The following is a 13,309-nucleotide window of genomic DNA, read 5'->3' as shown; positions in this document are numbered from 1 at the left end:
ATTCTAAACAATTGGTTTATTGATCATTACAGAGCGTCTCTCTGGTGCTTCCCACTCCCTCCCCTCTCCCCTCTCCCTTCCCCTTTTCCCAACCATGATTCCCCTCTCCCTGCCCCCTTCCCACTCTCAGTCCACAATAGAGACCCAGATCAGAATCAGGTTTATCATCACTCATGTATGTCATGAAATGTGTTTTTTTGCAGAAGCTGTACAGTGTAATACATAAAATTACATTACTGTGCAAACCATATAAAAATTACAGCATGGAACAGGCCATCTTGGCCTTTCTAGTCAGTGCCGAACGCTTATAGCAAAGGTCTTGCTATACATATAGCTTTTGCACAATACTGTATGCATAGAATAATTTTATGTCCATAATGTGACACTAGGCAGGAACTGATATTGGGGGTGTTGAGGAATTGGGTTAGTGGGTGGACCTCTTTACTGTTTACCTGTGCTATGCACTTTGAATTATATTTAATATTTTGGTCTATGTGTTATATGTGAGATACATGTTATGAGAGTGTACCATGGTCCAGAGGGACATTATTTCGCATAATTGTATACATGTATAGTCAGATAACAATAAACTTGAACTTGGGATTATTGGTGCTCCCTAGGGCAGCAGACAGAGCCCGTCTGAGTGTCTTATCTACAAGAGAGAAATCACACAGTTGAGGGAGCTCTGCACTGTCGACCTATCAACTAAGATTAGATCTCAAGCTACACACTAACTCTCACCCTAATTTGGCAAATTGGGAGGTCTTCTTCCAACTAGGATGGTTAACCAACCACCTCAAGTGAGGACTGGAGGTCCCAGGGCTCCATTCCAGAGATTGGGAGAGGAACAGGTGCAATGACCTGATCAGCACTGTCCCCTCACACTTAACATCGACAAAGTCTCTCCCAATTCTCAGGTTTGATCTTTTCTTTACAGGAGAAGCACATTATCTTTCAGAAAAGTTTGCACAACTTATGAAAACAGATTTTTTGGTAAGTTACGACTTGAAAATCAGGCTCGAAATGGTGAACATGTAATATGAACCTGTGACCCAAAATCCTAAAAATGTCTGAGTTGTAACAGTACTAGCCAAGCTTTTGATACAGTTCACTTTAATTTATATACATTTATATAAAGTTTAAGATCAGATGTATTTGTCGCATGTACATGAAAACATACAGTGAAATGCATCTCTCGCATCACCAACCAAAACAGTCTGAGGATGTGTTGGTTGTGTTGCCAACCAACCAACAATGGCAACCACTAGTGTTGCCATGTTCTAATGCCAACATAACACACCCAAAACTTAGCAACCCTAACCCATATGTCTTTAGAATGTGGGGGGAAACCGGAGAACCCAGAGGAAATGCACACAGTCACAGGGAGAATGTTCAGACTTGGTGGGAACTGAATCCTATCTTCCAATTCCTGGCACTGTAAAGCATTACTATTAGACCCAAGAGCAGAATGAGTCCATTCGGCCCTTCATGTCTGCTCCACTATTCCATCATGGCGGACTTACTATCCCACTCTACCCCATTCTCCTGTCTTCTTCCTGTAACCTTTGACGCCCTGACTAATCATGAACCTATCAACCTCTGCTTTAAATATTCTCAATGACCTAGCCTCCACAACCATCCATGGCAATGAATTCCATCAGATTTACACTACCGTACTGCTCCCGTTGGCAAAGGACACAAGAACTGACAAAGACAAAGACAAGTCCTAAGGAAAACAGACTGGTGCTGAGCTGGGTTGGGCTGGAGTGTGGCAGAGATAGTTTGGAAGCTACAGCAGGACTAGTACGGAGAGAGCTGACTGAGGCAAAGGCCAGTCGACGAACACGTGTATAGCGTCCCTCTACACAACCCAATGAATACACGGCCCACCGAGGTCCTGTCACCAGGACAGCAAGCTGCTTACCGTTTACCTGCGTTGCATTTTGAATTATATTTTATTGTTTATAGTAATATTTTTGTTTATTTGCTGTGTGTGATATGTTTTATGGCTACACTGTGGTCTGGAGGAACATTGTTTCGTTTGAGTGTACACGTACAGTCAGACAACAATAAACTTGGAAGCTGAGAAGATCTGCAGATGCCGGAAATCCAAGTAACACACACAACATGCTGGAGGAACTCAGCAGATCAGGTAGCATCCAATGAAAAGAGTACAGTCGATGTTTCGGCCCGAGACCCTTCATCAGGACTGGAGAGAAAAAGATGAGGAGTCAGAAAAGAGGGCAGAGAAGGGGAAAAAGAAGCACAAGGTACTTGAACTTGAACCCTTCAACTGATTCAGGAGTCCTGCCACTTTGCAAAGTGTAAGGCTTGAGGAAGATGGAATAAGCAGAGAATTCTATAAACCAGTTAGCTAGACACTGGCTAGAGTTCTGGGGTCCTTTCAGGGCATCAACATTTCAGGGGTGAGAAAGCATAAGACATGGTCCAGGAAACTCCGGAGAAGAGTGGCTCCCAGAAAAGTCCCAAGCGCATCCTCTGTTAGCTCATCCAACAGGCATGTTTAGTTGATTAACAGGTTGAGTCAGTGGTGTGGAAAGCAAGTCCAATGTTAGCATTCATTTCAAGGACTATAATACAAAACCAAGGACATAATGCTGAGGTTTAGAAGGCATTGCTCAGACTACACAAAGTTTTATGGGCCCCTTATCTATAAGAAAGGAAGTGCTGGTATTGGAGAGGGTACAGAGGAGGCTCATGAGAATGATCCTGGGAATGGAACAGTTATTGAACATGGCATTGGACAGGAATGGAAGGATGGGCCGAATTACCAGCAGGGCTCTGGGAAGTGGGTCTGAGAGACCTCTGCTCAGGCTACACAGGAAACAGACCTACCCGCCGGGCTTTGCTCTGGTATCGCATTGCTTTCTTTGTCTCTTCCTTCGCCCGCTCGACGTACTCCACGGCATTCACCACATTGGTCTCGATGTTGTTGACCATCTCGCCCTTTAAGAGAGGCAGTTAAAGAAGCGCTGTAAGATAGCGTGTGCATCCACTGCCTTCCCCCCTCCACCATTGCTGAAGACCCCCACTCTGGTGTCACAGATGTCCTGAGCCCAACACTCAGTTCACCAGAGCTACTCGCACAAACCAGCCCCTACTCGCTCCCCGCCTGCGCCTGGCCTCTTACAGAAAGGCTACACACCACTTCAGCAGCAGTGAGGGTGAGGGCTCTGCTTTAACCTTCCAGCCATGGCTGTGTTCAGCAGCACAGACCATGCTGCAGGTTCCATAATGAGAGCCCCCATCCGTTTCCTCACCTTCAACTAGTCACAGTCATATAGCCATTCAGTCCAGACAATCCCTGCTGACCAAACATCCTATGCCAATTCTGGTTTATTCTCCACACACTTCCATCAAATCCCCCCAGATTCCAACCCTCACCAACACACTGGAAGCTATAGCGGCTAATTCGCACCCCCAACCCACAGTGCAAGGCAACCCTCTCAGGACACCCCCACACCCCGATCCTGCACTGTGCAGTCCTAGAAATCCCACTGAACCTCTCCCTAATCCGCCAACCTCTCCCTGGAACATCAGGATTTCTGTTCCAAAATCCAGCTCTCAGGACCACGACAGGGACTTGGACCTGACAAAGTCATCATTGAGCCCAACCACCTTCAGTCCTTACAGAAGGAATGATCTCTACATGTCCTGAACATTCTCCTGTCACCGAACCCAACCACCTTCGGCCCTTACAGAAGGAACGATCTCTACGTGTACTGAATTCAACCCCATCACCAAGCCTCACCATCTTCAGCCCTTACAGAAGAAACGATCTCTACATGTACTGAATTCTCCATCACTGAACCCAACCATATTCGGTCCTTACAAAAGAAACGATCTCTACATGTACTGAATTCTCCATCACTGAGCCTCACCATCTTCAGCCCTTACAGAAGGAACGATCTCTACATGCACTGAATTTTCCATCACCAAGCCTCACCATCTTCAGCTCTTACAGAAGGAACGATCTCTGCATGCACTGAATTTTCCATCACCAAGCCTCACCATCTACAGCCCTTACAGAAGGAACAATCTCTACATGTACTGAATTCTCCATCACTGAGCCTCACCATCTTCAGCCCTTACAGAAGGAACGATCTCTACATGCACTGAATTTTCCATCACCAAGCCTCACCATCTACAGCCCTTACAGAAGGAACAATCTCTACATGTACTGAATTCTCCATCACTGAGCCTCACCATCTTCAGCCCTTACAGAAGGAACAATCTCTACATGTACTGAATTCTCCATCACCAAGCCTCACCATCTTCAGTCCTTACAGAAGGAACAACCTCTATATGTACTGAACAGTCCTACATCATCAACCCAACCATTTTCAGTCCTTGCAAAAGGAATGATCTCCACGTGTACTGAACATTCTTTTGCGTTGAACCCAACAATCTTCAGCCCTTACAGAAGATCTCTACACATACTGAAACAGCTTCAATCACCAACAGTCTCGGGGTTTTTCTCACTGAGGATGCCCCTATAGGGGTAGGTTTATCCTCACCCAGTGAACATAGTACAGGCCCTTCAGCCCACTATGTTGTGCTGACTTTTTAACCTTCTCTAAGATCAGTCTAACCCTTCCCTCCCACACAGTCTTCAATATTTTCCTTTCATTTATGTACCTGTCTAAGAGTCTCTTAAATGCTCCTAATGTATCTGCCTCTACCACCACTCCTGGTTCCACTCACCCAATACTCTGTAAAAAAAAAACTAACTCCAGCAACATACTTCCCTCCCATCACCTTAAAATGATGTCCTCTCGTATTAGCCATTTTCTGGGGAAAAAGTCTCCCACTATCCACTCGATTAACACCTCTTTTTATCTAGTACACCTTTATCAAATGTTCTCCCATCATCCTTCACTCCAAAGAGAAAAGCCCGAGTTCATGCAGCCTCTTCTCATCAGACACGCTCTCCAATCCAGGCAGCATCCTGGTGAATCTCCTCTGCACCCTCTCCAATCCAGGCAGTATCCTGGTGAATCTCCTCTGCACCCTCTCCAATCCAGGCAGCATCCTGGTGAATCTCCTCTGCACCCTCTCCAATCCAGGCAGCATCCTGGTGAATCTCCTCTGCACCCTCTCTAATCCAGGCAGCATCCTGGTCAATCTCCTCTGCACCCTCTCTAATCCAGGCAGCATCCTGGTGAATCTCCTCTGCACCCTCTCTAATCCAGGCAGCACCCTGGTAAATCTCCTCTGCACCCTCTCTAAAGTTTCCACACCCTTCCTATAAGGAGGCAACCAGAACTAAACACAATACACTAAGTGTGAGTCTAACCAGGGTTTTATAGAGCTGCAACACTACCTCCCACCTCTTGAACTCAATCCCCCAATTTATGAAGGCCAACAGACCATAGGCCCTCTCACTCAGCTTATTAACTTGAGTAGTAACTTTAAGGGATCCATGGACATGATATGAAGGAGTCCCTTTGTTTCAAGCAGACCACACAGAAAAAGGGTCCTTCCTCTCATCACCAGAAGAACATAAAAACCACAACTTCTGTTGACAGGTCGCCTTGATCATCGTTCCCAGGCTCCAACTCTGGGAAAACGGCGTGAAAAGGTCAACAGAAGTGTCCGGCGTGTTCAGGCCGGGCCTTGACTGGTGAGCCTGGGTGGGTGATGAAGATGATTCATGAGTGAGAGACGGAATGGCAGCGAGGCTGACGAACAGGCACAAGCAATGAGCTACCAGCGCAGCTTGTCAGGATGCACAACGTACACTGGAGCACCACACAAGCCAGGAAGTTCAGTGTCATGAAAGGGTTAATGGATGAGAAGTGTTTGATGGCTCTGGGCCTGTACTCACTGGAGTTTAGGACAGCTAGGGGGATCATATTGAAAACTATTGAATATTGTAAAGTCTAGACAGAATGGATGTGAAGAGGATGTTTCCTATGGTGGGGGAGTCGGAGTCTAGGACACAGACTCAGAATAGAGGAACATCCATTTAAAATGGATGGAGGGATTTCTATAGTCAGAGGGTGGTGAATCAGTGGAATTCGTTGTCACAGATGGCTATGGAGGCAAAGTCATTGGATGTATTTAAAGCAGAGGTTGATAGGATCTTGATTAGTCAGGGCATCAAACGTTACGGGAAGAAGGCAGAAGAATGGGGTTGAGAGGGATAGTAAGTCAGCCATGATTGAATGGCTGGGCAAACTCAATGGGCTGAATGGCCTAATTCTGCTCCTGTTTCTGAAAGTCTTGTGGTGTGCCCCAGGAATGGTTATGGAATGGAAGTGCAGATATTTCAGGTAGTCTTGAGTCCGTGCAGGCAGGCTGAGCCGGTGAGAGCTTGCGGCATCACTGACAACGTACAGGACAAATACCACAGCGATTCAACATGCCCATCGATGGAATCGTGTGTATGGGGTGGTTACCTGAGTCACAGGCCATCAGCAGCACTTAACACAAGAAAAGAGAGAAATCTCGTTTACACATGACACTTTAACACATCAGTCCGCCAGCAACAACTCCCCAATACGGATATGTACCTGACTGGTCTGGGTATGTCTTACACAGGAGGAGTAGGACATGCACATTGAACTTTCTCACAGGATAGTAGAGAGCCATTCTGCCCACTGAATCTACCCTGGCCCACAGAACAATCCCATTATCACCACTCCCCAACTCTTGTTTCTGGGAGGATAAATGGTCACTGTAAATTGTCCCGCGATGAGGCTAGGGCTAAATCGGTGGGTTGCTCAGTGGCACGGCTCTGGGGACTGGAAGGGCCTGTTGCACTCTGTATTGCTGATTAAAAATAAACACATGACGTTCGCTTTCCCAGGCATCTGATTATCGCAGACCCACCATCCAAGGCTTGGGTGTGTGCAATCAGGAGGGTGCTGAGCTTGTTTCTATGGTTACGGGTTTTAATGAATCATCGTCAGAGTTGCTGCTCCAATCCAGTCCACCACAGGTAGTGCCCTCCCGACCACTAGGCACACCTACATGAAACACTGTTGCAGGAATGCAGCCTCCATCATCAGAGACCTGCACCACTCAGATCATAATCGCTTCTCGCTGCAGCCATCAGAAAGGCACAGGAGCCTCAGGACTCACACCACCAGGTTCAGGAACAGTTATTACCCCTCAGCAAGAGGGGCTATCTTCACTCACCCCATCACTGAACTGTTCCCACAACCAATGGACTCACTTTCAAGGATTCTTCATTTCACATTCTCGATAATGATTGCTTATTTATCATTTTTTTTCCTTTTGTATTTTCAGATTGTCTTTTGCAAACTGGTTGTCCACCTTGTCAGTGCAGTCCTTCATTTATTCTGTTATGGTTGCTGGCTTACTGTGAATGCCCACAAGAAAATGAATCTCAGGGTTGTACATGGTGACGTCCATGTACTTTGAACTTTAAACTTGTCTACTGGAAATTAACTTAGATATCTTCAATCTTGAATTATGAACCAACAGCAAAGGCACATATGCCAGCTCCTGAAAGGCAGAGACGGCTGGTGAGGAGCGAAGTCTTAGGTGAACACTCGAGTTTCTCAGAAGCTTTCATAGGTTCTGCATGTCATCAAAAACTCTGACAAACTCCTAAAGATGGACTCAATGGAGAATATCCTGACTGGTTGGATTACGGCTTGGTAAGGAAATACCAACATCCAGCCCAGTCCATCACAAGCAAAGCCCTCCCCACAATTGAGCCCATTTACATGGGGTGCTGCCACAGGAAAGCAGCATCCTTCATCAGGGCGCCCATCCAGGTCATGCTGTCTTCTCACAACTACCAGGTTCAGGAACAGTTATTACCCCTTAACCCCCAGGAACCAGCATGGATAACTTCACTCACCACAACTCTGAACTGATTCCACAACCTACAGACTCACTTTCAAGTTATCTTAACAACTCATGCTCTCGATAGTTTTTACTTGAGCAGTTTGCCTTCTTTTGCACATCGGTTGTTTGCCTGTCTTTATAGATTTCCATAAAATTCTATTGTATGTCTTTATTTTCCTGTGAATGCTTGTAAGAAAATGAATCTCAAGGTAGTACAAGGTAACATATACACACTTTGATAATAAGTTTTGACTTTGAGACATGCCCCCCTTACAGTGATTGGTTCATTTGAGCACTGCTCCTCAATATGTGCTGACAACACGCTTAAGCACGCTAACAGTTGCATAATTAATGGTGGGATTGACCACTTCACTCTGAAAGATACTCCACCTGTTGCTCGACTAACATCGCCATGTCCACGAACATATCGTGCAGCTCCCGTATACTTGCTTCCAGCTTCATGATGTCCTTGTGCCGTGACTCAATCTCGTTCAGTGCCTGCCGGGTGATTTGAGTGTCTGATATGATCTGTGAAGATACAATCGAAGAAGGTGACTTTGCTCTTCTGCCGCAGAAGACAGAACCCTTGGTGGCCACCCATTTCAATTCGTCTTCCCGTTCCCATTCTGACATGTCAGTCCATGGCCTCCTCCACTGCCATGATGACGCCAAACTCAGGTTGGAGGAGCAACACCTCATATTCTGTCTGGGTACCTCCAACTGATGGCATGAACATCGATTTCTCTAACTTCTGGTAATTTCTCCCTTCCTTCTTCCTCTTGTTTTCATTCACCATCCTCTCAACCCTTCTTTCCTCCTCACCTGCCCATCACCTCCCTCTGGTTCCCTCGTTTTCTTCTCTTTCACCCATAGTCCACTGTCCTCTTCTATCAGATTATTTCTTCAGCCCTTTACCTCTTCTACCTGTTACTCCCACTCCTCAGCTTCTCAATTCAAACTCTCTCCCTCACATCCACCTATCTTCCCCCTGACCTGGTCTCACCTACCACCTTCAAACCTATATCACCTCCCTCTGCTTCCCTTTCTCTTTCTCCCATGGCCCACTCTCCTCTCTTATTAGATTTACTCTTCCCCAACCCTTTACCTTGTCTACCAATCACCTCCCAGCAATTTACTTCATTTCCTTCCCCCACCCACCTTCCCCTTGACCTGGTCTCGTCTTTCACCTGTCAGCTCGAACTCCTCCCCCACCTTTCCAGTCCTGATGAAAGGCCTCATTTCATATACATTGCCTGACATGCTGAGTTCCTCTGGCATTTTGTGTGTGCTGCTCTGGATTTCCTGTATCTGCAGAATCTCTTGTGTTTATGAACTCTGCACCATTCAGGAATTCTAACGACTTCCTTCCTCCGGCTATTCCAGGGTGAGGTTGGCTTTTCCATTGCTACAGTGCAGGACCCAATTTGAGTTCACCCACAGGCAGATCAGAGCTCTGCCATGTCGTCGGAGGCAGAAGCCCACAGTGTAAATGACACTGGTTCAGCTACAGATGTTGTGTAGCTTGTTGTCACCACACTGCAGTGGCTGGCTAGGCTGAATGTGTTTTAGACCAGAAGACATAGGAGTGGAATTATGCAAACTGGCCTATCGAGTCTGCTCCACCATTCCATCATGGCTGATACATTCTCCCCATAACCTTGACTAATCAAGAACCTATCAACCTCCACTTTAAGTATACCCAATGACTTGGCCTCCACAGTCTTCTGTGGTAATGAATTCCACAGATTCACCACCTCTGGCTAAAGAAATTCCTCCTCATCTCTGTTCTAAATGGACATCCTTCTATTCTGAGGTGTGTCCTCTGGGCCTAGATTCCCCCACTACAGGAAATTATCTTATCTACTCTATCCCGGCCTTTCAATATTGACAGGTTTCAATGGGATCACTCCCTCATTCTTCTAAACTCAAGTACAGGCCCAGAGCCATCAAGCGCTCCTCAGACATTAACCCTTTCATTCCCTGGATCATTCTTGTAAATCTCCTCTAGACTCACTCTAATGCCAGCACACCCATTCTTAGATATGGGGCTCAAATCTGCTCACAATACTCCAGAGATGTCTGACTATTGCCTTATAGAGCCTCAGCTTTTTCTTTGGAATAACGAGGCTTAACAGAGAAGAATAAAATTATGAAAGCATTGACAAAAGAACTGCCAGCAGCGTCCAGTATAACTTAATTATAGTCAGCAGTGGAAAGGGTGAGCAGTTTTAAGTTCCTGGGCATCAACATCACCGAGGATTTATCCTGAGCCCAACACATTGATGCAATCACAAAGACGACAAGCCAGCAGCTCTACTTCGTTAGACATTTGAGGAACACAGCATTTCACCAAAGACTCCAGCAAATTTCCACAAAGGTGTGGTGCAGAGCACTCTGACCACTCTGGTATGGAGGCTGCACAAGAATCCAAGAGGTTGCAGAGGGTTGTAGACAGCCAGCTCCGTCACATATAAACCCACCCCACCATCAAGGACATCAAGAAGGCATCCATCACCCTCACCGTCGAGGACATGCCCCCTTCTTGTTACTAACATTGGCGAAGGGTACAGGAGTTTGAAGACCCACACTCAACAATACAGGATCAGTTTATGGGTGATCCGATAGTACAGCATTAGCATAATGCTGTTACAGCGACAACAATGGGGCAATCCCCTCCACTGTCTGTAAGGAGTTTGTACGTTTTCCCTGTAACTGCATTGGTTTCTTCTGCACGCTCTGGTTTCCTCCCAAGGTCCAAAGACCAACGGGTTAGTAGTTTAATTGGTCACATGGGTATAATTGGGCAACACTAGAATAGCCTGTTACCGTGTTGTATCTCTGAATAAAATATGTTTCTTTCCCTCTGCCATTAAATTTCTGAACCATCCATCAACCCATCAACACCATCTCCTTGTTTCTTTTGTCTCACTCTATTTATTTTGTAATTTATTTATTTGGAGATAACGATTAACCCAGATAAATGTGAGGTGTTGCACCTCAGTAGGGCAAATGTAAGCAGACAGTACGCTGTAAAGAGTAAAATCCTTAACAGTGTTGCTGAGCAGAGATCTTGGAATCCAAGTTCATTGCTCCTTAGAAGTGGCTGCACAGGTCGATAGGGCGGTTAAGGAGGCTTATGGAATGCTTGCTTTTATTAGTCGAGGCATTGAGTTCAAAAGTCAACTTTCTAAAACTCTGGTTAAGCCACATCAGTACTGCATACAGATCTAGTCACCCCACCATAGGAAGGATGTTGAGGCTTTGGAGAGGGTGCAGAAGAGATTCACCAGGATGCTGCCTGGTTTAGAGGGCATGTGTTATCAAGCAAGGCTGGACAAACTTGAATTGTTTTCTCTGGAGTGGTGGAGGTGAGAGAAGATCTGATAGAGGTTTATAAGATTATGAGAGGCAGAGATAGAGTGGACAGGGATTATCTGTTTCCAGAGTTGAAATGTCTAATACCAGAGAGCATGCATTGAAGGTGAGAGACGAGATGTGAGGGGTAAGTTTTTTTCACAGAGTGTGGGGTATCTGGAATGCACTGCCTGGTGTGGTGGTACAGGCAAACACCTCAGAGACTGGTGGATTGGTATATGAATGTAAGGAAGATGGAGCACAGGGTTCTCACCCTCAAGCCTGTGGCCGGGGGGGTCGCCGAATCCCACTTCAGACAGGATGTGGAGGCTCAGATTCATTACCTTCTCCAAAAGATCATTTGGTCCTGCAGGTTAATTGACCAATAAACTTCTCCAGTGTTGGTGGCATCAGAGGAAATTAGACCATAAGACGTAGCAGCAGAATTAGTCCATTTGACCCAGTGAGTCTGCTTCACCATTCTATCATGGCTGACTTATTTTCCCTCCCAATCCCATTCTCCTGCCTTCTCCCTGTAACCTTTGACACACTGACTAATCAAGAACCTATCAACCTCCACTTATTTAGACAATGACTTGGCCTCCACGTTTCCAAGAGGACCACAACCTTGTCGTGGTTTGGAGGCTTGTGTGCCTCAATGACCTGGAGAATTATGCTGGCTGGAGTCAAGGCTTTATGCTTGGCTCTTGGTACTGTCACCTGTGCCAAACAGGTCAAAGGGTAGAGGCCAGACTAAGAGGGTCTACCGGCGGGTTCAGCTCAGGACTAACAACCCTGACCGGTTATTAAACACCAATTATAAAATAATAGCAAAAATCTTATCTAATAGATTATCTAAATGCCTACCAAAATTAGTGCATATGGATCAAACAGGATTTATCAAAAATAGACAATCGGCAGATAATGTAACCCAGTTATTTAGTATAATCCATTTAGCGCAAAAGAGGGAGGAAACGAGTGTGGCAGTTGCTTTAGATGCAGAAAAAGCATTTGATAGATTGGAATGGGATTTTTTATTTAAGGTATTGGAAAAATATGGATTAGGAACATCATTTATAAAATGGATTAAAACCTTAAATACTAATTCCAAAGCTAAAGTAGTGACAAATGGTCAAATTTCAACATCATTTCAGTTAACAAGATCAACTAGGCAAGGTTGCCCATTATCACCTGCTTTGTTTGTGTTGGCAATAGAGCCACTTGCTGAATTAATTAGAATGGACCCAGATATTAAGGGTTTCAGAGTTAATCAGGAAGAATACAAGATTAACTTATTTGCTGATGATGTTCTACTTTATTTAACAGATCCATTACATTCACTACGCAAATTATCTTATAGATTAGAAGAATATGGGAAAATATCAGGTTATAAAATAAATTGGGATAAAAGTGAAATTTTACCTCTTACTAAAGGAGATTACAATCAATGTCGATTAATAACTCAATTTAGATGGCTGGCAAATGGTATAAAATATTTAGGTATAAGAGTTGATAATGACATAAAAAACTTATACAAATTAAATTATTCACCACTTTTGAAAAAAATTCAGGAAGATCTTGATAAATGGATGGCATTACCAATAACATTAGTAGGTAGAGTAAATACTATAAAAATGAATATATTCCCTAGACTACAATATTTATTTCAATCATTACCAATACAATTACCCCTGAAGTTTTTTCAAGAGTTAAACAAATATGTGAGGAAATTTCTCTGCAAAGGTAAGATGTCAAGAATATCATTGGAAAAATTGACATGGAAATTTGATCTAGGACGATTACAACTTCCAAATTTTAAGAATTATTATAAAGCAAATCAACCTAGATTTATTGCATCTTTTTCGAGAAAGATAAACTGGCATGGATTAGAATAGAACTAGATAAAATAGGAGAAAACGTACCAGAAGATTTTATATACAAATGGGAATCTAAATGGATACGGGAAAAGAAAGAATCTCCTATATTAAAACATTTGATTGACTTATGGAATAAGATAAATGTTGATGATGAGACAAAAAAATCTTTATTAGCAAAGAGATCTTTAATTCAAAATAGACATTCCTTTCACAATGGACAATCAACTTTTATATAA

The 13,309-nt window shown here is 44.5% G+C and overlaps 1 protein-coding gene across 2 annotated transcripts in view; it reads right to left on the bottom strand.

Moving 5' to 3' along the window:
• LOC132407705 (syntaxin-2-like) overlaps nt 1–13,309 on the bottom strand; it is an 85,560-nt gene that overhangs the window by 2,510 nt on the left and 69,741 nt on the right. For both annotated transcript variants that reach the window (XM_059994584.1, XM_059994585.1), the window contains 2 exons: nt 8,233–8,370; nt 2,857–2,967 (listed from right to left, as the gene is read on the bottom strand). In XM_059994584.1, the coding sequence (XP_059850567.1) occupies nt 2,857–2,967; nt 8,233–8,370 (249 nt within the window). The remainder of the gene's footprint in view (nt 1–2,856; nt 2,968–8,232; nt 8,371–13,309) is intronic.

This window comes from Hypanus sabinus, chromosome 18, assembly GCF_030144855.1.
Source record: "Hypanus sabinus isolate sHypSab1 chromosome 18, sHypSab1.hap1, whole genome shotgun sequence".
Classification (NCBI taxonomy): Eukaryota; Metazoa; Chordata; class Chondrichthyes; order Myliobatiformes; family Dasyatidae; genus Hypanus; species Hypanus sabinus.
This window is presented reverse-complemented; position numbering and strand designations above follow the sequence as displayed.